General features: G+C 43.5%; 1 protein-coding gene across 14 annotated transcripts in view; it reads right to left on the reverse strand.

Moving 5' to 3' along the window:
• Positions 1-1,317: 1,317 nt before the first annotated feature.
• Positions 1,318-26,988, reverse strand: part of CPEB3 (cytoplasmic polyadenylation element binding protein 3) — a 181,822-nt gene continuing 156,151 nt past the window's right edge. For 13 of the 14 annotated variants that reach the window (XM_059662840.1, XM_059662839.1, XM_059662838.1 and 10 more), the window contains 2 exons: positions 25,709-25,890; positions 1,318-7,119 (listed from right to left, as the gene is read on the reverse strand). In XM_059662840.1, coding sequence (XP_059518823.1) covers positions 6,892-7,119; positions 25,709-25,890 — 410 coding nt within the window. In that variant the 3' untranslated portion in view covers positions 1,318-6,891. Of the gene's footprint in view, positions 7,120-25,708; positions 25,891-26,988 lie in introns of those variants that run through there. The other variant, XM_059662848.1, reaches the window with a different exon arrangement.

Here is a 26,988-nt window from a genome sequence, read left to right on the forward strand (position 1 = left end):
GGCCTTAGACACAGACCCAGCCTCCTCGGCAAGCGGGGCCTGGGGTCCCCCTGCTCCCGCGCCGCTCCCCTCCCGGAGCTGGGACCGCAGAGCCCTTTTCAGGGGGCACCTGCGGGGCCCAGCCAGACCAGCGTCCTGAAGAGCATTCCGTCGGTGCTCCGTGTGTCGTGCATTTTCAGAACGTCAGACAGAAAAAGGACTGAGACATATCATTCCTCTCCTCTTCCCGGAGGGACACGAAGCGCCGAGTGTTCAGCCTCGGCTCCAGGCCCCGGACACCCGTGTGCACGGGGAAGCCGGCGCGGAGCCCGGGCGCCCGAGCTGCGCTCCCCGCCCCCCCCCCCCCCCACCCCCCCAGGCCCGGCTTAGCTTACCTGCTGGGCGGCAGCGAGGAGTGGATGGGCCGCCACGACGCGCCGGGGCCACCCTGGGTGCAGGGGGCAGACGTGGGGGGCCGTTTGGGTGCCGGCCTCAGGAGGGGGTGCGATGCCCGCGAGGGAGGCTGCGACCGAGGGGCGTGGGCGACACGGGGCACCCGGGCCAGGATCCAGGCGGGGCCGGAGGGAGCCGGGCCGCCCTGCCGACCCCACCCCCTGCCCCGGCGGGAGAATGGCGGCCACCCTCCTGGCAGCGGGGCTCCCCGGGGCCCGGGCGCTGCGCCCAGGGGACCCGCGGAGGCAGAAAGTCCCGCGCGGCTCGGGCCGGAGCCGAAAGCCCGAGTTTAAAACACCTGCGCCGCCGCCGCCCCCGGCCCCGCCCCCGGCCAACGAGCGCACGTGGCGCCGCCGCACCTGCAGGTCTCGGCGCCCGGCTTCTCCCCGCGGCCGCGCGCCACCCGCGTTCTAAAAGGATGGAAGTTGGCGCCCGAGCTTCGAGCGCGTCCCGAGTCCCTGCGGGATTTTTAAAAAAAGACCCATTTTTTGAAATGATCCGAGAGAGCCTCGTGTAAAAAATGAAACGAAAGGGAGCATACTTACGCTTTCATTGACTTTCTTGATTTTGATTTTGAACATTGGTTTCATGTGGCAAGTGCCTGGCATAAAAGGCCGACTGCCCCTCTCAGAACCCGGCACTGAGTACAGGTTCCCACTGTCAACCCACCACATGGCTTCCCGCTTTTATTTTTCGTTTTTTCTGGGTGAGCGCTGCTGAGGCAGAGAACGGGTGAATGTCGCGTCTTAGTGCTTAATCCGCCGAAGGGAACGTGTCCCCCTCCCTCCCAACGCTAGCCAGGCAAATGGAACGCGCCGTGTCCCCGGGTGCGCTCCATAGATGCCAGGCTATTCCTCAGCGAATGCAAAGGATGACAAGCGTCAGTACTTCATACAACTAGATTTAATAAGTTGTTATTACAGAAAAAAATGAAGTCCAAACTACAAAGTTTAAGCAGTTGAAGCAGTAGCTGCATTGAGCTCCATGTTTAGTCACAGTACTGCAGTTCCATACAAGCAATGTTAGTCCAAGCCCAAAGGCAGAAGCTGAGTAAGGATTACTAGCAAAAACAATCTAAGAGAACAGGTAATAAAAGATACAATACATTTAAAATTAGTTGTTAGTTGAAAAACAAATACAGAGATCTTAGCTGTGAACACTCTAAAAGTTATGTCCATTATTTTGACAGCAAAAATACAAATACCTAATACTTTATACCCCAACAGAACTAGATCCAGAAAAGAAAAAAGAGCAGAAGTTGTCCTGTATTAGCACCCTAGTTTTCTACTTGTGGCGATTAAGTTCACCGTCATACAAATTTAAACCTCTCCGAATCATATATCCACTTCTTGACCCATTTTGGGGTATAAAGTCAACAGCATTAATTATAAAATACTCTGTGGTAAAATGGAACACTATTGCAGCTGAGATAGAGAAGTTTGGTTATTATTTAAAAAAAAGAAAGAAACAGAAAATGTTAGCTGACATACCATACAAACTGGTGAAAAAGCAACAATCCATACAAATAAGCCAGTTTTAACAAAAAGATACTTTTTTTTTTTTCACTAATCTGTGACTAATCTTTCACTCAAACCTTGCAAGTAGAGATGTCACAATACTCAAATATTTAGGTAGGAGCCTTACCCAGTTAAATACCATTTTGTTGCTAATACAATAGATAAAATTAAAACTAGCAGTTATTTGCTAATTGCATCAATGCAATACATTCTGCATTAGCCCATGCCTCACTAACAAGCTATAAAACACAAGATATAAGCAGAAATCTAAGCATAATCTTTATACCACTAAGCAAGAATTTTCCAATTTCGTTTCTTCTGTTCCTAATCACGTATTTGTGAGTTAATGTAAAATTCCAACCAGTAATACCCAATTTGAGTTAAAATTTTACATCACGACTTGATCTAATCTATATATTATTTACAAAACTGAATACAGAGAGCATACCCAAAGCCAACGCTGGACACCCGTTTCTCTGAGCCATTGACAGCCTCGCCTCCCTGGCAGCGGGGCCGGAAGAGGCCGCCAAGGACTTGTAGAAACACACCATCGATCTAGAGCAAGTCATTGGATGTTCTGTTTACGCAACACCAGTTTTGCAGTTGTATGTTCGTTTTGTCGTCTTAATTTTAGGTGCCATTACAATGGCACGCTGCCTTCACAGCACAGCTTCGAGGTGAGGTGGGTGTTGGAAAAGAAGCAGGAGGGCAGACAGATCATGCTCAGAGGGTTGCCAGATGTGTTGCCACAATAAGGGACAATTAGGGACAAACAAGGGGCACCATAGCAGGGAGCAGGTGGGAGGTGAAGGAAGATGAAGTCTGAGACTGTCCATGACCGTGGTGACGGCTGAGAGTGCCTCCTCGGTACACCCTCCAGCGGAACTGGGGTGACTCAGGGAGACCCTGCAATCTGTGTCTAACTACCCAGAAGGCAGTGTCCTCTCAGCAATTCCTTTTACTCTCAGACGTCACCACAGTGAATGAATGGAAAAGGTGTGGCCTGGGCGAAAGGCACCATCTCACTCACACATGGACAGCAGTGGGGGGCAGATTCTCACACACACACACACACACACACACACACACACACACACGACATAATGAAGAGTCAGAGGGGAAAGCAATGAGTCATTTTGTTGACCTGGCCAGGTGTCAGCCTGGTGGTGTCTCGTGAGGGTGACCATGATCAGGGCCACAGATGTGGCTGCACCTGGTGTTGTATAAATCCACTGTGACATCCCTAGAGGACTGTACTGTGACATCCCTAAGCTTACACTAAACCACTGTAACAAAGGAAAAGGCTTGTCAAAATCTCACATGTTCTGCTCATTCTGTCATTTTATTACCCAATTATTCATTACATTTTCCAATCACTTTACATAACCAACCGTTTTCATTGTTGTCACACTATTGTAAACCACATCAGCAAGTTAATACATAAAGCTTTGCATTTCAAAAAACTAGACACTTTAGTAACAATATTACAAAGGTTTTAGCTTCAAAAATAACTGAAAATGAAAAAAATAAACTTTTAAAGAATTAGCATCATAAAATTAATTTATTCCAAGTAAAAATACAAAATAATATTATGACATTGACCAGATATGAAAGTCCCTCCCAGAAACAACTCTATTAATGATTGAGAAAGCACTCCTTAAAGAAAATACGAAATAAAATGAAAAATATGTAAATATGTTTAATTTTTTTCTTAGCAAAAAATCTCTCTAAAAATAACAATGAAAATTTGTCTCAGTACAAAGGCTACATTACTATTGAAAAAATACCAGCATGAAGAAAAGGTACATATTTGACAGTAGAAAAATGATTTCAGTGAATCACAATGTCTAAAGTTTGCAATGAAAATAAATCTGCAATAAAGATTTATGCCTTTTTTCTTTTCTTTTTTTTTCTATTTTTTATACAAACAGTACAAACAGTATTGCACATAACAACAAATAGTCGAGGTTAGGTTATAGCCTTCAAAAAATCGACTAGTTCAAGTGTCACATCAAGGAAAGGCCACAACAGGACCTGTGATACCCAGGGGCTTCCCAGTCAAGTTGCAGGTCAGAACACCTCTGTGTTTTAAAAAATAATTTTTTTTGAAGGACCCTCTCTTTTAATATAACATTAACAACTTGGGGGAGGGGGGCACATTTATTTACAAAACAAAAGGGAACATGTTATAATTTAATAAACTAAAAAAGTTCTCTTTAAAAAAATACAAACAGAAGAATTCTTTCACAATCCTGGCCAGTCGTGCACAATCAACGCTTGATTATAAATATACAAATTAAGGGAAAGTAGTTTCCACCATCTATTCACAACTTTCAGCACCAAATGGAGTTTATTTTTTGTAACCTATTCTTCATGACCACGTTTTCTCACTTTCACGTTAAGCTTTATGCTGTACAATCTTCCAGCATTTTTTGTTGTTGTTGTTGTTTTTTTTAAATCTCAGTGTTATTTTAGTACATGAAAGAGGGGTGCTTCTTCAAAAAGTTTTGCTTCTTTCATATAATTAGGTAGATTTCTGTAGGTTAGATATGATCTTTAATATTATAGTTATAAAGCTCTAACTTCTTCATTTTCAAAAAACACAAATAAGCATGAAAAAAATAAAGTTACCCATCTGTTAAATCATTTTTCTTGCAGAATTAAATTAATATATATTTTTCTGAATAAAATTACTTAGAAAATATCATTTTCTCTCCTATATTTCAAAATTGAGGTATTGCAAAAGATCATGTCAGTCAGAAAGCATGCCTTTTTCCTTAAAAACAAACAAACAAAAAAATCTTCAGCCAACTTTTGAAAACTGTCTAGAATACAAAAAGTAGTAGTGCATAACAAAATTTCTTGTACAGATGAAAAAACAAACCACAAACATAGAAAACAAACAAACAGAAAAACCACAGCTGGGCTGGAAAAAAGCAATTCTTACCAAAAAGCCCAGAGGTAACCTCAAAAGGGGAGAATTTCTAATAAGCATTTTTAATCCAGTAAAAAACTATTTTGTTTTTCCTTTTTGGAAACAATCTATAGTTTGAGAGCTGTTAATTGCAACGGAACACTGGAGAAACAAAACAGAATGGGACGAAAACAAGCAATATTAACTTAAGACAGTACAAGGACATCACAGCACATAAAACACAGCGATTTAAACCTAGTCTGCAGTGTCATATCCAGTCAGATTGTCCCCAGATTTCCAAAACATAGGAAGAAGATTAAAAAAAAAATCTACATAGTCTCACAATCATCGTGTGTGTTTATATATTACTATCTGCAGCCCAAGAGTGAATGCTAAAAAAATGTCCACGGTAGTATTAGCAGGTCTTAATTCTATTCAAGCTTTACAGGATAAATCCAGGGAATTAAGTAGTGAATTTCTCACCCAGACAACCAGCCCCACCCAGGCCATCATTTCTTATACAGACATTTCTTTAGCATCACCATCACGCGACTTTCTTAAAGTGTGCCTAGTTTGTCAATCTGACAACTTATCTCTATATACTGTATATATTCCTAGTGTTTGTAAGCTAAGATGAGCTCTTTGGTTTTCTGGACAAGGTCTGAAGCTATGTAAAATGGTGCAAGCACTAGGAGATTGGAACTAAGAGCTCATGTGTTAGTTAAGAGTATACCAGTTGTGAACTGTCAAGTTCATTAACGTCTGACACAGAGGCTTTAAACAGTTAAGTTTGATCACAGTTAGACATAATCACTTTACTATATAAAATAAATTGCACAATATATAACAGAGCACCGCAAAGTACTTCATCTACCATCCACGAGTTTGCTTTAAGAATATCCTACACCTAGGTTGTATATTGGTTGTAATATAGGTCATTCTGTTATGGGCTCTTCCTAATTTCAGAAGCATTCCATTTATTGAGGCATGCCTTCCTCCAGTCAATTACCAATTCTTTGAATGAAAAAAATCTTGGTTTTTTTTTTGTTTAAAAAAATCAGTATTTTATAGCTTATATAGATTCTTAATTTGTGCATTGTGGGAAGGTTTCATACTAGACATTGGATATAAAATTTATTGCATGCAGCAACCTGATTAAGTAAACATGCAGTCGGAAATAGTGACCTTCCGTTGAAGCCTTCTGAAGTCTCTTCTGATCTCCTTTCGGCAGCGGATTCTATCCCTAAATCACAGAAGTGTGTTGTTGGGTTTTTTTTCATTGATACCTTAGCCTGAATAGAGTATTATGGTATTAATAATACCATTTTAATAGCAGCAAAAGCTATTGCAGCATAAATTTACGTAACACTAAAAGATCTAACTGAAGTCCTCAGCAAAACAAAAAATCAAACGTGAAGGAAAAAATAAAGATTCAGCTTATGAGGTATCCTTACATGTCAAGATAGAGAGCAACTAAAGGCTTATTTTCATTAAGGGTTATCCTTACTCTAAATGACCCCAACTAGTGATTGCTGAATTGTTGTGAAGTTTTTGCTACATCTGCCACCTACTCACGAGTATTACCTTTGGTAAGTCTTCTCCTAGGGGCAACTCTCTAAGTTTCTGAAAATAAGTGCATGCTCCAGTTCAAAAACAATCGGAACAACAACACAACAACAACAAACGAAAAAATCACAGACGTCGACCTGATGGCCGCTGATGAGAATGGCAGTCTACGTACTGTCACGAGGGACAAGTCAGGTATAAGAAATGAAGGTACCAAGCAGACAAAGGTGTGAATCAAAGTGCAAATCAGTACCGTTATACACTCTGCAATTTTGCATTATACTGGACATTGAGTTCAGTAATATGACTGTAAATAATAATAATAATAAAAAGACCCATTTCTTCTTTAAAAATCGAGAACGAATGCACAGATTTCCAGAACACTGTAAGCCCTGAGGCAGTGCCCTCTCGTTTCCCTCCGTGTCATCTACTCCAGTACTTGTGGCCAGGTCTGCCCTGGGCTCAGCTCCAGCGGAACGGGACGTGGCGAGGGCGGTCGCCTCCCTCCTTCACCAGCGGTTTGTGGAACTCCCGGCCGGCGCGGGAGTGGATGCTGGCCCAGCAGTATTCGCAGTAATACTGCAGGCAGGTGACGTTGGCACAGAAGAACGGGGCAAACTTCCCCCCACAGCGCGTGCCCTGGCACTCATCACACATCTGATCATCCAGCACATATGGCTTCACTTCCACCTGCACCCAAAGAGGAGAGACAGGAAACAGGTTTAGCAAGGCTTCCTCCCGTTCCTCCTTTCCAGACTCTACGGTAGAGCTACTGAGGCGTCTCAGTCCCATGCCACCTGGAACTCAGCTGGTGTCGGGCTGTAGCTGAGAGAATGGGCTCTGGAGCCTGCTCCTTCGTTTACTGGTTGTGTTGTTGTAGGCAGATTCTCACCCCTCTGTGCTTGTGTGCTCTTCCTGAGCTCTGTAAAGTGGGTGTTTACACACACGCACACACACTTAGTTGTCTCTCTGTAAGAGGGGGTAACAGCGTCCACCTCAAAGGGTCCTGGTGAGGATTCTAAGGCCGCACCTGAGCTGAACCCTGAAGGCCAGGCAGCACCAGACAATGCGGGACAGGAAGAGCATTTCGGGGAGAGGAACCAGCCAGGACGGGGCCCAGAGCAGGCGAATGCAGGGCATGTCCTTGGGGATTGGTCTGGCATGAGCCAGGCCCAAGGGGGCTGGGGGCGGGGGGGCGCACATGGAGATAGATGGGCCAGGCAGCTGAAGGGTGGGACTGCCCTGAGGCTCTGGGCTTCGTGCTTTAATGACACGGCTGACATCCCACCCAACAATTTCATGTTTTTTAGGGTTTTTTTCTTAAGATAAAATGAACCATTTTAAAGTGAACAATCCAGTGGCATTTAATACGCTCACAATGTTGCACAATCACTGCCTCTGTCTAGTTCCAAAACATTTTCATCACCCAAGGGAAACCCTATACCCACTCAGCAACCACTCAGCCCACCTCTCCCTGACTACAACCAACCTGCTTTCCGCCTACAGGTTTGCCTATTCTGGATCGTTCCTATAAATGGAATCACACCATACGTGGCCTTTTGTATCTGGCTCCTTTCACGTGTCATGTTTTGAGGTGCATCCCTGCAGAATTTCACTCCTTTTTATGACTGATATTCCGTTACACGTGCGTGTATACATCACACCTGGTTTATCCACTCACTCACTCGCTGATGGACATTTGGGTTGTTTCCACCTTCTGGCTACTGTGAATGGTGCTGCTATCAAGGTATGGACATGTATTTGTTTGAATCCCTGTTTTCAATTCTTTTGAGTATCTACCTAGGAGTAGAATTGCTGGGACACACAGCGATTCCATGCCTAACTTTTTGAAGAACTGCCAGATTGCTTCCCACAGAGGCCGCATGGCTTTATATGCCCACCAGCAACGTGTCCGGGTTCCGGTTTCCCTACACACTCACCAACACTTGCTGTTTCCCACCTCTGTGATTACTGCTGTGCTAGTAGGTGTGGTTTTCATTTCCATCCCTACTGACTAATGACTGTGAGCAGCTTTTACTGGTCATTTGTATAGCTTCTCTTCTTTCTTCTAGCACCATTTATCCCCTCTATGTACACATTCCTTGGAGAAAGATCTATTTCAAGTCCTTTGCCCATTTTTTAATTGGATTATCTTTTTGTTGTTGTGCTGTAAGCATTCTTTATATATGCTAGACACTAGACTTTTATCAACACACTAGATGCCCGTTGCAGGAAGATTCCTGCAAGAGTAGGGCTTCCTGAGAATGGAGCGAAGCAGAGAAGGGAGCAAAGCCCATCTAGGCGGACTTCGCTCCCTTCTCCGCTGCCTCGCTCCCTCCCTTCGCTGCTTAGCCCTCGGCTCCCTCCCTTCTCTGCCATCTGGGCTCTCTCCCTTTTCCGCCGCTTTGCTCCCTTGCCAGGTCACGGATCCATGCGCTGCCAGCCCCACCTACAGTATGCAAATTAGCTGCCATATTGTTGGTGGTCAATTTGCATGTTGCACTTTAGCCCATGGGAGGCGTAGCAAAGGTATGGTCAATTACCATGTTTGTCTATTATTAGATAGGATGATTTGCAGATATTTTCTCTGACTTTGTAGGTTATATTTTACTTTTGTGATAATGCCTCTTTTTTTTTTAAATTTTGTTTTATTGCTTAAAGTATTTCAAAGAGTATTATATATGTCTCCTTTTTCCCCCTTCTTGTTGTGATAATGCCTCTTGATGCACAAAAGGTTTTAATACTGATGAAGTTCAATTTATTTATTTCCTTTGTTATTCCTCCTTTTGATGTCACTGCCAAATCCAAGGTCATGAAGATTTACCCTTACGTTTCTTCTGAGAATTTCATGGTTTCCGCTCCTATATTTAGGTTGAGTGATTTTGAGTTGATTTTGTATGTAGTGTAAGGAAGGGGTCTACTTTATTCTTTTGCATGTGGGTATCCAGTTGCTCCAGTACCATTCGTTGAAGAGACTATTCTTTACCCATTGAATGGTCTTGGCAACCTTGTCAAAAATCAATTAGAGGCCCAGCCTTAACTATTCCTTCCTCCTGTGGACTTCATACTGCACACTGCTCATCGGGCATTTTCTATCGATAGTCCTGCCATGGCCAGCATCTCTCTTTAGCTGAAAACACAGTCCTGGAGCGAGACAGGGCAGTGGCAGATCCGGGAAGAACACGGTCTGTGGAGACTATGGGCTCCTGGGGAAGGGAGCGCAGCTTATCAGTGCATCTAACCTGGCCTCGGCTCCTAACCTGGCCTCGGCTCCTGCATCGAAGGCCAGGAAGGAGTCAGAACCTTGGCCGGACCCCTCTGTGCCCTGAGGCTGGGCCACGGTGGAGGCAGGGCAGGCAGGAACTGGGCGGAGCCCGCTTTCCCCTCAATTCTTGCGCTGGGGACTGCTTGCTTCTACCACCAGGCAGATGCCAGTGCGCAGAGTGTTCCAGCAACCAGACCTGAGCCCCAACTAGCCTAGAAAAGGGGACCCAGCAGTCAGAGAGATTGGTCTGAAGGAACAGAATTCACACTCAGCAAAAGAGGAGTGCTGGGGAGAAAGACAATAGCCATTTATAGCATATCCAGCCACGGAAAGGGCACTTAAGGAGATTCAAGTCTAGCACAAAGGAGACTTCCTGGTAATACTAAAAAAATACCGGGACTTGACGTGGGGTGTGAACACAATAGAATATACACATGATGTATTATAGAACTGTACGCCTGAAACATATAATTTTATTAACCAATGTCACCCCAATAAATTCAATTTTTAAAAAGGTTACTTTTGTTTAAGTATAAAAATAGTGGTTATATGGGTTTTATTCCCTCAGGGTTTTTTTTATTTTTTTTAAAGTGTAAATTAATTTTTTTATATTAAAGTCATAAAAACTAACTATTTTAAAGTGAACAATCCAGGGGTGTTTGACATGTTCACAGTGCTGTGTAACCACCACCTCCGCTAGCTAGTCCCAGCACATTCTCATCACCGCAAAAGGAAACCTGGAACTCCCAGCTTTGTTTTTTAAAGAACTCTTTCTAAGCGATATTATGAATTATTTACGGGGTTATTTCAGGATGAAATGATATGATGTCTGGGTGAGGATGGGGAGAGTGAGCAGAGGTGTAGATGAACAGGGTTGGTCACAAGTTGATAATTATTGAAACTGGATGACAGAAACATTGCCTATTGATAACTTGCAATTGGAAGATGGGATTCATTATACTCTCCTCTATACTTTTGAATGTATCCAAACGTCTTTATTATTAAGAAGCTAAAACATGTAAAGTGTGCCTTTTTCACTATTTAAGTTATCAGATGAAATGAAGACAGGATAGTCACTGTTGGAATCCAGTTTAGTGGCATAAAAGATCAAGTGAGGAAATATTTCAAAGTAAAAAAATGAGAGAAAAGTTAAGAAATTTTAGAATAGATCCAGGAGAACCTAATCCAGAAGTTCCAGAAGGAGAAAAAGAAATGAGGAAAGGTAAAAGTCCTGAACTACATATAGAAAATACCAGCAGGTCCACTCTGGACTGGATGAAAAAGGAACATACCACCAGGCACATCCCAGGAAGTCACTGGCTAAAATCCCTGAACTCTGAAGGTACAGAGAAAACACTACATGCTTCCAAGTGAAAAGAGCTAGGTACGCTCTCCTGCAAAGCAAAGAAACCACCACACATCACACTTCTTATCTGCACCTCTGGAAGGTGGAACAGCAAGAAATACTACCTATCAGGCTGAGAGAAGAAGATAGGACCCAAAATCCTGTATCTGGTTAAGGTATCATTTCCCTAAAAAGACTTGTAAGAAAATTAGTAGCTTTATGATATTCTAGGAATAAAAATGAAGAAAATAATCTATTCACATTTGTAACAAAAATTATGTTACTCAGAATGAATTAGACCATAGAGACACTGGACCTACATGAAGAAATATTTAAATGTTAAAAAGAAAAGAAAATGATCTTAAAAAAACACAAAACCCCACTAGGTCTATATGTACCTATTAAGGGCAAGGTGGACCTTTTTATTTTTTAATTTTTTATTTTTTAATAGATTTTATTGATTTTTTACAGAGAGGAAGGGAGAGGGATAGAGAGCTAGAAACATCGATGAGAGAGAAACATCGATCAGCTGCCTCCTGCACACCTCCCACCGGGGATGTGCCCGCAACCAAGGTACATGCCCTTGACCGGAATCGAACCTGGGACCCTTTAGTCCACAGGCTGACGCTCTATCCACTGAGCCAAACCATCAGGGCTAGGTAGACCTTTTTAATAAGGACTAGAATCCTAGAAGCTCCAGAAGAAAATAAATGTATTAAACTATGTAAAAATAAAATAAATTTATAAATGGCAAAAAGATACTTTGAGAAAAGTCACCAAGCAAATGATGGATTTGGGAAAAAATTACAGATTATTTATATTATATAAAGAACTCTTAAAAACTGGCAAGAAAAAGACATACAACACAATGAAAAATGGGTAGAGAATGATTTATGTAAGAATTCAAAGGCAATCCACTTGAAAAGTTTTCATATTGGTGAGTAGGAAAAAGAAAATTAATATCACTTTGTTCTCCTTAGACTGGCAAACATTTAAAAGGGGGTAATAACTACTTATCATTTGTCGATAGAAATGTAACTTGCTACATTTTTAAAAAGCAATCTAGCGCCCTGGCCTGCGTGGCTCAGTTGGCTGGAGCACTGTCCCATAGGAGAAAGGTGGTGGTTCCATTCCAGTCCAAGCACACACCCAGGCTGCGAGTTAGATCCCCAGCTGGGGTGTGTGTGGGAGGCAGCTGACTGATGTTTCTCTTTCCCTTCCTCTCTCTAAAATCAATTTTTTTTAAAAAGCAAATGATTAAAATTAAAAATACATATACTCTTTGACCCTATAATCCCACTGTTGGTGACTGTTAGTGCTATAAACATAACCACCACATCTAAAGAATATTTACTGAGGAATTGTTCATAGCGGCAAATAACTAAAAATAAAGGAAATGTCCACCTATAGGGAAATGGTTGAATAAAATGTGGTACATCTGCCCCATGGAATATCATGGAAAAGACTGAATGTGTGCTCCTCCCACTGATTTGAAAAGAGTGAACAAACTGGAGAAGGAGAACAAGGGAAGAGGCATAGCTGATCAGGGACAGATGGGAAGGCTTGCTCAGAAGTCAGGGAGGCCATTTCTTATCATCTAGAGCAGTGGTTCTCAACCTTCCTAATGCCACGACCCTTTAATGTAGTTCCTCATGTTGTGGTGACCCCCAACTATAAAATTATTTTCGTTGCTACTTCATAACTGTAATTTTGCTACTGTTATGAATCGTAATGTAAATATCTGATATGCAGGATGGATTTTCATTGTTACAAATTGAACATAATTAAAGCATAGTGATTAATCCCAAAAACAATATGTAATTATATATGTGTTTTCCGATGGTCTTAGGCGACCCCTGTGAAAGGGTTGTTTGACCCCCAAAGGGGTCGCGACCCACAGGTTGAGAACCGCTGATCTAGAGCAACATGCTTCCTGGAAGTATAACTTCATTTGATGTGCTCAAAGCTTTTAAATAGAATGTGCTTCTCATCTTCACGACACGTGTCACAGAGTATATCCAGCCTATAAACCACAGTGACCTTGTTACCATTTCCACCAAACACAGCGCCCTCCACCGCAGGCAACACTAAGAATGTTTAAACGTCAAGTTTTAGTTTTTCCACTGACGATGAGCTGGAATCCTGCTGTTTAATTTCCTAGGCATCTGTCAGCAACGTGAAGATAGCTTCTCCTTAGCAACGAAGTTATGCACAACCTTCCAGATTTAGCAGATTCACAGCTATTAATTTTAGAAGCTATCCGGGATTTTAAAAGCACATAGGGGAAAGGGTTTGGATTTCATTTTCTTTTTACCTTTCAAAGGACGGCCCTTATCATGTTTCCTATTTTCAGGGGCTAGGCTAGGGGCAGAAAGATTTAAAAATAACTGCTTTTCCCACGGTTCAGAATGTGCTTGTGTGTCCTCATGCTGATGCCGCTGCCATACGTTTACAGAGCACAGGGGATCTGGGAGTGTCTGTGTGGCCTTAAGAACAACTTTTTCCATGCCGGGTGACAGTATCCTGCACAATCCATACATCCACCCTTAGCCTGGTTTCCCTCCGTGGAAGTGGGGCTGGAGATGAGGGTGTAAATCAGCCCCAAACCAATTTCTAGTAGCAGAACAGTGTGTCATGTGGAGAACAAAGGGTAGAACAATCATTAGTAACTGTGAACTGTTCCAGAGACAGAGAAGCATCCCACAGACCCTCAAACCTCAGAGGGAAGGCAGGGGAGGGAGGTTTGGGGGGAGGGGGGATGGTAAAAGATCAACCAAAGGACTTGTATGCAGGTATATAAGCATAACCAATGGACACAGACACTAGGGGGGTGAGGGCATGTGCTGGGGGGGGGGGGGGTGGGGGTGGCCGGGGAGAGGTCAAGAGAGGAAAAAGGAGAGAGATGTAATACTTTAAACAATAAAGAATCAAAAAACAAACAAACAAACAAAACCTGTGAAATGCAGCCCAGCCAGCGTGGCTCAGTGGCTGAGCCTCAACTTATGAACCAGGAGGTTGCAGTTCAATTCCTGGTCAAGGCACATGCCCAGGTTGCAGGCTCGATCCCCAGTGTGGGGCGTGCAGGAGGCAGCCGATTGGTGATTCTGATTCTCCCTCATTATTGATGTTTCTGTCTCTCTCTCTCTCCTCTCCCTTCCTCTCTGAAATCAATAAAAATATATTCAAAACAAAACAAAAAAAAATTGTGAAATGCATAACTGCCATGGCACCCCCCTCACTCCACCAGAGCACAGAAGGGCAGAGCGCCCTGACTGTACCCCTTACCTGGCTACATCACAACCTCAGGCCTCAGTTTCCCTGTCCCTATGAGAGATGTGGACCAGCTCTTTCAACTAAGAACAGGCACCCCACAAGAAATTGCTAGTTGACTGACAGCCCCGACTTCTGAGGTTAAAGAACATGAATACCCTGCTGAGATAATGATGTAAAAGGGGGTGATGGACTTTTTCCCATTAGTTATCTTATAAACAGCCTCTATAGTCAAATATGGGCAGTAAAGAACATTTAATCACTCTAAAGTGCTTTCATATTAAAAATAACCACAATTCTGGACCTTGAGAACGTTATGCTATGCCGGAAGCCAGTCCATCCTTGCTGCTTGACAAAGTTGCTGCAGGGAAGAAACATCTGCACAGCATGTCTCAAGGGACCGGCATATATGGCATACTGTTCTTAATATGTTTGCTCCCCTTCTTGGTGCTATGTGTTTTAACCAAGGTCACCTCTCTGAGAAAAGTTGTTTCCCCAGGTAGGGATTTTTCCCTGAAGTTAGGGAGGGAATAAAATCCCTTAACTAAGTGCCAGGCGGGTAGTTAATCACTTTAACTACAAACAATCACGATTAAGCTACATAATCTTTACTCCCTGGAATGGAGATAAGAAATGCCCTAACCTTTGGAATAGAAATTGACAGGATTAAAATCAACTGGTATAAATACAGATGTAACAAGACAATAGGAGACAGAACCTGGCGACCAAATCTGGCTGGAGAATCTGGAGAACCTGGCTGGAGAACCTAGCGAGAGAACATGGCAAGAGAACCTGGACAGAACCTGGCTACAGAACCTGGCTGGAGAACCTAGCAAGAGAACATGGCAAGAGAACCTGGACAGAACCTGGCTACAGAATCTGGAGAACCTAGCGAAAGAACCTGGACATGGAACCTGGCGACCGAACCTGGCTGGAGAACCTACCTAGAGAACATGGCTACAGAATCTGGCTGGAGAACCTAGAGACAGAACCTGGCAACAGAGCCTGGATAGAACATGGCAAGAGAACCTGACTAGAACCTGGCACCAGAACTTGGCTGGAGATCCAAACCAGAACTTGGCTAGAGATCCTGGCTAGGCTGCTGATCAACTGAACGCTGTCTCCGTGTCATTCCTTCTTCGCCGACTCCGTCCACACCTTTGGGGACCCCTGGACCTGCTGGGGCTGGACCCCAGCAATGCTAAGTGAAATAAGCCAGTCAGAAACACCTAAGAACCATATGATTTCACTCATTTGTGGGATGTAAAACAAACTCATGGATACATACAGCAGTGTGGTGGTTGCCAGAGGGAAGGGGCTAGGCCGCAGTGGTTCTCAACCTTCTGGCCCTTTAAATGCAGTTCCTCATGTTGTGACCCAACCATAAAATTATTTTCGTTGCTACTTCATAACTGTAATGTTGCTACTGTTATGAATCGTAATGTAAATATCTGATATGCAGGATGGTCTTAGGCGACCCCTGTGAAAGGGTCGTTCGACCGCCACAGGGGTCTCGACCCACAGGTTGAGAGCCGCTGTATTAACCAATCACCCCAATAAATTTAATAAAGTAAATAAATTTTTATTTTATTTAATTTTATTTAAAATATATTTATTTATTGATTTCAAAGAGGAAGGGAGAAGGAGAGAGATAGAAACATCAACAATGAGAGAGAATCATTGATTGGCTGCCTCCTGCACTCCCCTGGGGATCAAGCCTGCAATCTAGGCATGTGCCCTTGGCTGGAATCAAACCTGGGACCCTTCAATACGCAGGCTGACACTCTATCCACTGAGCCAAGCTGGCTAGGGCAATTTTATAAAAAGAAAACCACAATTCCAAGACAGAAGACATAAAAAGAGAGAACAGGATAGGAGAGGTCAGAGGTCAAGACGAGGAAGTTGAGACAGGACAAAAAGTTTCTATGCCATGTAGAGAAGAGGAATATCTCTCTCGCTTTCTTTAGATGACCCGAACTCCATTTAAAAAACTATTTATAGTCAAAAGCTCTGAGACGCCCAGTGCTTCAAAATAAGCTCAGGTAGGATTAGTTCCGACAATACCTGAACTCACTTCTTCTTAAAGGATCCAATCCAACACAGCCATAGCTACAGCTGGGAAGCTTTCAAGCCAGACCAAGGCAGGGGCCAGTAACAGCAGCTAAATAAAGGCTGGGTCATGGGGCCCCCACTGAGACCAGGAGCAGACATTGTCTGGGAACAGGTCATCAAAACCTTAACTCCTTTTGCTATTGAGTTATCTTATGTATTCCAGCTGTGGCCAGGGACAGTGTGGTATGATCCACGCTTCTGTCAGTATGGTTACTGGGTCATATTAATCTCCACACAGGCTAAAAATACAAAGACTCTGATAGTTTTTAGCTAAAATTCAGGTCTAGAGGAAGAGAGAAAAAAAGATCAAATGTGTGAAGTACTTGCAAAGAAAGGTGCAATGGAGAACATCTTATTAAATAAAAAATAGATTACGCCCAGCTGGTGTGGCTCAGTGGTTGAGTGTCAACCTATGAACCAGGAGGTCACGGTTCGATTCCCTATCAGGGAACATGCCCAGGTTGCAGGCTCAATCCCCAGTGGGGAGGGGGAGGGTGCAGGAGGCAACCAGTCAGTGATTCTCTCTCATTATTGATGCTTCTATCTCCCTCTCCCTTCCTCTCTAAAATCAATAAAAATATATGTTTAAAATAAAGAAATCAATAAAAACGAATTCTTCTAAAGAGTATGTTATAGCTTAGCTGTCACATGTATCAGAAAGCCCCACCTTAGCTAACTGACAATCAGTCTCTCTGGTCCTCTGAATTAAGCTAAAACAGAGCCATGAAAACATTATTTGTCAATGGTATACTGATTTTCAACCTATTTTCTCTTTCATATAGAGACTGATATGTTAGAAAGATACAACAGCTAATGTCAAGTAATCAAAATACAAGAAATGATAAGTACCACAGGGAATATCAACCACACCGCCCATGCCCACCGCTACCATGAATGCACAGCTGCTGTTTCCCCGCCCCACCCTAGCCCTTTGCGGATAGAAAACATGTGCCCAGCACGCCCAGCTCTGGGCATTTATACAAAGGAATGGAAATCAAGATCTCGGAGTGGTATTTGCACTATCATGCTCACAGCAGCACTGCTCACAACAGTCAGGGTGTGGAAGCGACCGAATGTCCGTGACAGACAAATGGGTAAAGCACATGGTCTATACACACCGTGGAATATTACTCAGCCTTGAAAAGGAGGACATTCTGTCACATGTGACAGCATGGATGAACAACCTTAAGGACATTCTGCTAAGTGCAGAAGCCAGTCACAGGAGGACACCTGCATGGTTCTGTTCATAGGAGGCATCTAGACCAGTGGATCACCAAAAGCAAAAAGCAGACTGGCAGTTGCCAGGGTCTGGGGCAGGGGAAGTGGGGAACTGCTGGCCAAAGGGTATAAATCCCAGGGATGCACAACATTGTGTTTATAGTTAATAGTGTGCTGCACACTTAAACATCTGTTGAGAGGATAGAGTTCAAGGGGTTTTTCACCTCAAAGTTCATTGAGGTTTTTCACCTCAATGGTGGGTGTGGCGTACTTGGTAAACAGGGACTGGAGAAGGGTGGGGATCAACTGTGCATGAAACTTCTGAATTTGAGCATGAAACAAAGAAAAGAAGCTGAAAACAGTATTTTCTCAACTGGGCCCCTTGGAACATTATTCCCGAGAGATGGTGCATTTCAAAAGAATCTGTGAAAGACTGCACCGTGTCTCCTTGGATCTTCACCATGAAGATTAGCATATAAAAGATTCTAAGAAGTCCTAGAATAAAGCAGCCTCGTTATGTTCTTTCAAGAAAGCATTTCCAAACTCATTTGACTCAGAAAAAGGCTTCTCAGCAAAACAGATATTAAAATCCCAAGGGACTCATGCTTTATGAAGAGCGACTTAAGAAATGGTGCTTTAGGGGAACTAATTTTAGGGATGGAACCCTGCCTACTCAGAGCTCTTTCTCCTATTTCAAAAACTCAATCAATCCACTTTCCCCCTATCTTGCCTGAAATATTTAACTCCTTTTATTATGAAAAATGCCAATTAAACTAATAAGCTTCTTCCAGAAGAGCTCGAATATTAGGCATTTGTGATTTCATGGAATTTACTTTTATCAGCGCCACTGCACACTGACAGAGTGCTTTACCCCGTACACACCTCCTTCCTTCAAGCTATTTTATAAGCGGTATAGTCAAGACTAACCCCCAGATTGGCTGGTTGTGGTCTAGTATCTTTCGACTAGTAAAAAAAAAAAAAAGGTCTCTCTGGGCTGAGTTGGCAGATCAAGTAATAAACATCTGATTTACACATTTCCAGGAGACAACATGACCAACTGGTATTAAACAATAGTTGTGTGTGTGTGTGTGTGTGTGTGTGTGTGTGTGTGCGTAGTGGGGACCTCTCAGATTTTTATAAAGAAAATTTTTCATACAAGTTAAAGTGTATGTTTTTGTTAGACTGGGGAAGATTCAATTGACTCTACCCTTACAAATGTTCTCAGAATAGACAAGGGGGTAGAAAAATGGCCATGTAGGAAGATGACTCATGTTCATATGATCCCATTCTTCACACTACACAAATCTGTCCTACGTAAGTGGCCTAGACTGGAGTTATAAGGAAAACTGGTTTTAGCAGAGCTCTCACATCCTAGGCGTTCCTTTGGAGCCACTTCTAAAAATACCACAAAAGTGGACAGAATGAGTACAAGGGCCCTCTTTTGCCCTTATTGCATTTAAATACTTTAAACTGTTCCATTTTTCACAGAAACACCGTTCAAAGGAATATAAGCAAAATGTAATCCTAACCTTCTACTGAATTTCAAGTTCAAAATCTGTTCATTATCATAGAAAAGATACTGGTAAAAACACCTCTTTCTAAACTAAAGAAACCACCTTCAATTCTTTAAATGGAAAATGCACCCAGGTGTTTACCTCTATAGAAGGAGCTTAAAAGACTCCACATGTGTGTCTTGACTAACATCTAAGCAGCAGGTTGGTAGACTGGCACCTATGTTCATTTCTTGTTTTTTCTAGTGTCAAATTCAACTGCTTACTCTTGTATTAAGGATTCTTAGTGGAACTGAGTAGGCATTTTCAAAGGGGAAAAAAAAAAAGCATCAACAATTAGCCATGGTCATATGATTGGGCAACAGCACAATTTAGATAGGCCAGGCTCTACAATAATACACATCAACACCCATACAGCCTAATAACTTTCTGAAGTGGTTCATCTATCATTGTTTACCTGTGCAATAAGCGATAAATTGGTAGGCTAATTCTTACTACTATGAGACAATAAAATTAAGCCTCTAAGAGGTTAAGAAACTTGCCCAACATCACACCATGACTGGGAGAAGAGTGAGGAGTGTAGCTCACAGCTCCCAAGTCCCAAGCCAGGACACTTTTTCACTACAGCCATGGTTCTCTGAATGGTGAGGATCGGAGTGGGTGTGGGGTATAACCCCCGTTAGGTATTTATGCTCATACCCCATAGATACCCCCCTATTAGTGTTCTAGGGAACCTCTCTTCCCATGAAAGTATATCACATGCCTCACGTGTGCTAAGGCAGAAGAAAACACTGAGAGCCACCATAGTGGGTGCTACACAACCTTGATATCGTCAACACAGGGACTATCACCAATTGGCTGATAACTGGTGCATACTCGCCATAAGATATGCTTAATGTAACCCTTAAAGGATTTATTTCAAGATGTTAATTTGGAGCTGCATTGGCTCATACTGACTTGAAAAAAGGTGTTACATGTAGATAGCATAAAAGTAAAAAACAAAGGCAAAGCAACTATAAAAAAAGCACAGGAAAATTTCGAATTCCTTTTGCTAATGTTCAAAATAACCTACAGACATACTAGAAGATCCTGATAAACTCTAGCTGTGCCCTGCTCTGTGCAGAACAGGTTACCTAAAAGTATGTGAACTATTGAGACATATGTAAAACCACTGCGGGACCTGTGATCGGACTTGCGGGTTCCTAACCCAGGTCTGTGGGAAAAGCACTTCATGGAGTAAGTGGGTCTGAACCAACATCAGACCCTGGATAAGCAGGAAAATTCAGGAGGGGAGTCCCGAGAGCAGAGGCCGCTCTGCCCTTAATGGACAGGCGCCTTCAGAGTCTCTAAAGCTCTCCTAAAGTTTCCTCTGTTGCAAAATAAAGGGGGTTGCATCTGGTCATGCCCAAGGTTCAGTCCAGCTTGAAGGTTAGTATCAAAGAACACTTTCTGATGGTTTGAACAGCAAAGCCTAGATTTCTTTATTACTCAAGGAAGTGTTCATAATGAAGTAGGAAAGGCATGCTGTGCAAAGTCCCTCTGGTGGATGGCGGGACATGCCAAACGCTGGTCTGTAAGGGCCTTCCCCGAGCCACCTCTCAGTCAGCCTTCATTCAGAAACTCACTCATTCATCTGCAAATCAATAATAACGTGTACCCACACTGTACCAAGTATTAAGTATCAGCAACTAACATGAAAGACATACAGCCATCGGCCTCAAGGGTTGTATGGTCTAACAAGACATTTAGGCAGTGCTTCATCACAGAGGTGCTTTAATGCCACAGAGGAATGGCAGCTGGTATTATGACAATGATCTATGGGGAAGAAATAAGCTCCACTAAAAATATTACAGGGCAGCTGAGACCGTAAGGAAAAGTGGCTATTGGACAGGCCGAGGAAACAGCATGTATATAAATCCTGAGAAAGAGAGAAAAAGGCCAGCTGTGACTGGCTCCCGCCAAGGAAGAGCAAGCTAAGGCAGGCGAAGGGTGTAGTCCACGCAGGGTCGTGTAGGCCATGGTAGGTGAGAACTCTGAGCTTTGTCCTAAGGGCAGTAGAACATAATCCAAAGGTGTAAAGGAGGGAAGACATGATGCACACATGACTTCACAAGGTCATTCTGGTTTTCATGCACAGGATGAAGGGGGATGGGCTAAGGATGAACCGGGGAGACGATGAGAAAGCTGCTGCAGGCGTCCCGGGGATCGGTGAGAGTGCCTCACTCCACCAGCCTCGAGAAACTCCCATGGTTGTTTCCAGTCCTTGCTCTCTTCCCATTTATCACCCTAACTTCTTCCGCACATTTCCTGAGTGCCACCCAAGGCCTTTGGGCACAGGTGGCAGAGTCCAGATCATGGCAGCTTTGTAAGGGACCATCAGCACCAGCCCCTCCACCTGCCAGTGCTTCCATTTCCAGGCACACCATGGCAAAGAGTCTGCTGATGTGCACATTGGTCAGCCCACTCTAACAAGTCACACATTCTCGGGGACCCTAATCACAGCTATTGCAGGATTCAGAAGTTTGCCCTAATAGCCTGGGCAACCTTGTTCCAGGAACTTGGAAGAGTACTGTTTAAATAAGTAGGGTCCCCTCCCTGTAACGAGCTTAGTGAAATTATACAGGACAAATGCTGTGCCCCCTTCCACAGGGGTTACTGTCTAATTGATCCTCTTATTGCAGACTTGAAGGCTGAACACGAAAATACCTCTTCCTATGTCCTAAAACCGCCTGTGTGGTGGAACTGTGTGTTAAACCATACACTTTACATTGGTGATTTGTATGGTATGTGAATTACATATCTCCATAGAGCTGTTACCAAGACAACATATAAAAAGAAAAGCACCACCCCCTCTTTAAAGATGACGTAATGGAGAGAAATGACAGCAGAGATGAAAGCACTAAAGCTTCAGGGTCAACGGCTCCTATACATGTTGCATATCGACATATTTCCTACTCACAAGCAAGCCCCAAAGTCTCTAAGACGGTGAGAAGAAATCAAACCTATAAAGATTGTATTTTCCCCATAAACCACTCTATCTAAAAGCTTAGCCAGCTCAGCCGGCATGGCTCAGTGTTTGAGTGTCAACCTATAAACCAGGAGGTCACCATTCGATTCCTGGTCAGGGCACATGCCTGGGTTGTGGGCTCAATCCCTGGGGGGAGGTGTGCAGGAGGCAGCTGTTCAATGATACTCTCTCATCATTGATGTTTTTATTTCTCCCTCTTCCTGTCTCTCTGAAATTCATTTTAAAAAGGCTGAGCTAAAGAGCAGCAATTATAGTAATAATAAATGCATAACCATACAAACTCTCCAAAAATATGTCTTTTTGAAAAAACTTGGTTGATACAAAAGAGGTAAAGGGAACATACCAAATTTTTCTTCATGTCCCTCCCCCGTTTACCCAGGAAGGTACAAGCTGAGAGCACCCACCTCGCACCGTCCCCAAGCTCTCAGGGTCTCGGGCACACTAGTCTGTGGGCTGCCACTCCAACTCTCCATGAGAGGCAAACAGTGAGGGGTGAGGGCTGCAAGCAGGAAGCAAGTGGCCCTTATCATTCCATCGACAGCTAAAAAAATTCACTGATGCCACTGATTCTGCACTTATAATGATGCAGACAGCAAAGGAGGCCCCTCTGACCAGAAAGGTAATAAAAATTGATGTTATTTAAAAGAGCCACAGTCCTGGTTAAAAAGGCAACTCTAGGATGTTATATCCAAGGAAGGAGAAAATAGACTGCAGCCTCTTGGGATTTGCAACAGCATGAAAAAGGGATTGTGGACACAGGTGAACATCTGCCCCGCCTTTGAGGACAGCAAGTTCCAAAACCTTAGTGACGAGACCATTGCCAAAAACCTGGTGGGTTATGCAGGAAAGAAGGAATTCTCTGCAGACAATCCCGAAGAGAGCCCCCAAGAAAGGAAAAGGCCACCATCTGAGGAATACTAATGTGCTTGTACAGGGCGGACAACGTGGGTTTACAGTTGTGAGTACAGCAAACAGAGTCTATTCTTGTATTATTGTTTATTAATTATTGTGCTATTTGCATGACAACTGTAAACCTATTTTGCCCCACCCTGTGTATATTGGGAGCTCTCTGCCAAGCTCAAATGCAAGCTTTAGGAGAAAGGTAAATAACAATAAAACTAGGAATGAACTTGAGCCTGGCCGGTGTGGCTCAGTGATTGAGTGTCGACCTATGAACCAGGAGGTCATGGTTCGATTCCTAGTCAGGGCACATGCCCGAGTTGCAGGCTTGATCCCTGATCATGCAGGAGGCAGCCAATTAATGATTCTCTCTCATCGTTGATATTTCTACCTCTCTCTTCCTCTCTGAAATCAATAAAATATATATATATATTTAAAAAACAAAACAAAAAACTAGAAATGAACTTGAAAAAGCATCTATGAAGGGTACAGTTAGCAGAGGCTCAAAATGCCAGAGACAATAAAATAAGGCAGTGTTGGCTGTGTTCAAAGCCAAAAGAAATCAACAAGAGGATAGCATAACAGACCGGGGGGAGGAAGCGTAAGGTTCACAGAACAGTGAAGCAGGAGCCCAACTCGAGGTGGAAGCAGCGTTTCTCTCTCAAAGCAAAGAAAGCGGCTTCCACAGTGCTCAGGGCTGAGCAGGAGCATGAAGGGGGGTGGGGGGACTCCCACTTTCAAGGATTTCCAAGTCTCCCACTTGGATAACTCACCCCAGGCACTGAAGGAAGGAACAGACAGGCCCCCTTTTGACTCCATGAGGATGCAGATGGCATTCTGTGCCCACAACAACGGTTCCCTATACATCCGGATAGTGTGTGACAGGTAGTACCTCTGCTGGGACCCTCAACAATCTTGGAAGATACAAGAGGCTGCTACTACTGCCCTCGTTACACACTGACGCTCAGGGTCTAAGTGACCTGCCAAAGTCACACAGCTCCTGGGACAACAGAGTCTGGGCCCAGCAATGTGACTCTGGCCTAGTGCTCTCGTCACCAACCCGTGGGCCTTTTCCACTGAAGCTTCAGCCGAGCAACCAACAGCCTTCAAGCCACGGGATGTTAATGACATCAGTATCACGTGCATTTGTAGCAAGATGGGTATGTAAACCAGCAAGTGCCGGTCACACATCTACCTAACTGCCCAACAGCTCTGGCTGTTCAATCCTCAGATCCCAGTGAGACCTCAGACCCGCCCCAGGAGGCGCTACAGAGGAGGACCCGAGGCTCCTGGCATTCAGGAACTTGCTTGGGGTCACCAGCGGCTGGTGCAGCGAAGTGTTAAAAGTATTGGACTCGCCCTGACCGGTTTGGCTCAGTGGATAGAGCGTCGGCCTGCGGACTGAAAGGTCCCAGGTTCGATTCCTGTCAAGGGCATGTACCTTGGTTGCGGGCACATCCCCAGTAGGAGGTGTGCAGGAGGCAGCTGATGGATGTTTCTCGCTCATCGATGTTTCTAACTCTCTATCCTCCCTTCCTCTCTGTAAAAAATCAATAAAAGATATTTTTTAAAAAAAGTATTGGACTCTGTGGGATCGGGGTGTTTCAAAAATCTGAAATAGAGTTATTTTATTCATCTTAATTAAAAAACACACCACCACTACTTACTTTTAAGGAGCTCAGTGATGTAGCAAATTGATTTTTTTTAAAAGCACTGGCTTTTACAAGACTGAAAAAATAATCTTGCTGAATATTTAAAAATCCCTCACCAATTGAAATTTTCACCCTCTAAGAAACTTAAGTCTGCTACACAAAATTAACCAACATTGAGGACAGGTGCCTGCTCAGTGTGTCCCCAAGAACATCCTTTGCTGGGAGCATTAACAAGCACCGTACAATTGCATAGGAACATGCTCTTCTTGATGCTCTTCTCCTATCTGCTCTTTTACTGTATTAACACAGGTCCCAGAGTAACACCTACCACCTTCCATTCCCCCAAGCTTCCAAAGCATGACAGAGCTGGGATTTAAGGGAGTTAAAGCTATGCCTGTCCACAAAACAACTGAGCATACCAGCTCCTCAAATCTACCTCGGGTCCCCTCTTTAGATCAGAAGGAGAAAATCTGAATGCCTCTGGTGGCCAGGCAGGTAATGCGTGTGTGTATATGGTATGAGCTGTAGAACTCAGGGAGGTGCAGGGGGCACTGGAGGGGACAGCAGCTACTCGGTTCAAGAGAAATGGCAAGATCAACATTTTATGTATCAGCATTAAATGTTAGTCCAAGTTTGCTTGTTGTAAGAGCACCACCTGGGTCAAACAGGTCACCAGCTCTCACCCTTCGTGAATGCATTGTTGGCATCATCTTTTGCACAGCACTGGCGTGGTAGCTAAATCCTGCAGGGTTATTCTCATAAGTGTGACATCGCCCTGGAGAGAGCGAGGCAGAGGTTTCATTAACACCTTCAATACCAAGGGTGCCTCTGTTTCAGGCAGCCTAGATGGGCTTGTGGACTGACCCCAGGCAAGGGAGAGCTGCTCGCTTAGCAGCACAAGGTGCTTTTCCTCCCAGGTGCAGAGAGAGCAAACTTCATTTCTTTCCTGTGGCAAGTACGCCCTGAGCAGTTGCTTACCCGTTTGTCAATGTCATTGTGTTGGAGCTGCACAAAGCGAGCGCTGATGGCTGCGATGTAGCTCTGCTGATTGGAGAACGCCACGCGGCCAGCACCTTTGGGGTACTTCAGCTCTGGGTCCGTATCAATGCCAGCATAGCAGACACCACCATACAAACGGTCCATGATCATTGCCAGTTCAACTGCAAGAAAATGAACACAATTCTGTATAAATGTTTAGAAGGAACTCCTAACGAGGAGCAGGAAGAACTGTTTAAGAATCATGCAGTGTAACTAAGAAAAGGAAAACCCATGTGAAGTATTGTGAAGTGTGTCCACATCAGTCTTACAACCTCAAGTAGGGGAGATCCTCATAGGCTATTTGAAAATAAAAAAATAAAAGAATTTACACACACACACACACACACACACACACACACACACACACACAAATGAATTTACATAATCAGAACTTCAGCAACAGGATTAAAGGAATGATCTATCAGTAATCCTCTTGTTCTAACTGCTTAGTCTACTGGAGTGGGCCCTAGGTAGGCAAAGCATTTCATGATGCCCTAACAAGTTATTAAGCGACAGCCCTACTTACTGACCTCTGAGACTGAAAGCAATTACTAAAGTTACACTGCTATGGTTAAGATTAAACTGTAGAAAGAATGAAGTCATAATTTTAGCTAGAGGCAATATGCTTACAGCCTTAAAGTAAAACTCTACACTTGAAAAAAACGACTTTTAGAGTATATTTTATCCCAATTGAGAAACCTCCAGACTAACCTCTCACAGGAAATTCTTAGTAATACTAGTAATGATAACAGCAGCAATGAACATTTATTGAGCACTTACAATGTGCCAGGAACACTAAGCTGCTACTAAGGCAGTAAAAACATACCCATCCTGCACCTGCTAAAAATCCAGAGGTTTAGTCTGCAGTCCTTGTCACATTTCTCCTATAGATATCTTTCTATTTGTATATTTAAGATATATATACAGAAAACATTTGGAAAGTGATCCATTCCAAAGGTGTGACATTCTAAAATGATCTCACCAAAAAGGTACCATGGAGAGAAATGTAGCAGTTACTTACCTGGATTCAAATTGCCTGAAGGTAATTGTTTACTTGATACTGGACGGCACCTCCTCCAGGTACGACCATTCCTTTCAGGCAACTCACATAGTTTAAGTCCAAAATACTTCGCCCTAACCCTGGGGAATGACTCATGAACCCACTTCCTACAAACACCGACATATGGTGTTTGGAAAGGAAAAGACAGTGAGGAAAGATG

Source organism: Myotis daubentonii, chromosome 13 (assembly GCF_963259705.1).
Source record: "Myotis daubentonii chromosome 13, mMyoDau2.1, whole genome shotgun sequence".
NCBI classification, from domain to species: domain Eukaryota; kingdom Metazoa; phylum Chordata; class Mammalia; order Chiroptera; family Vespertilionidae; genus Myotis; species Myotis daubentonii.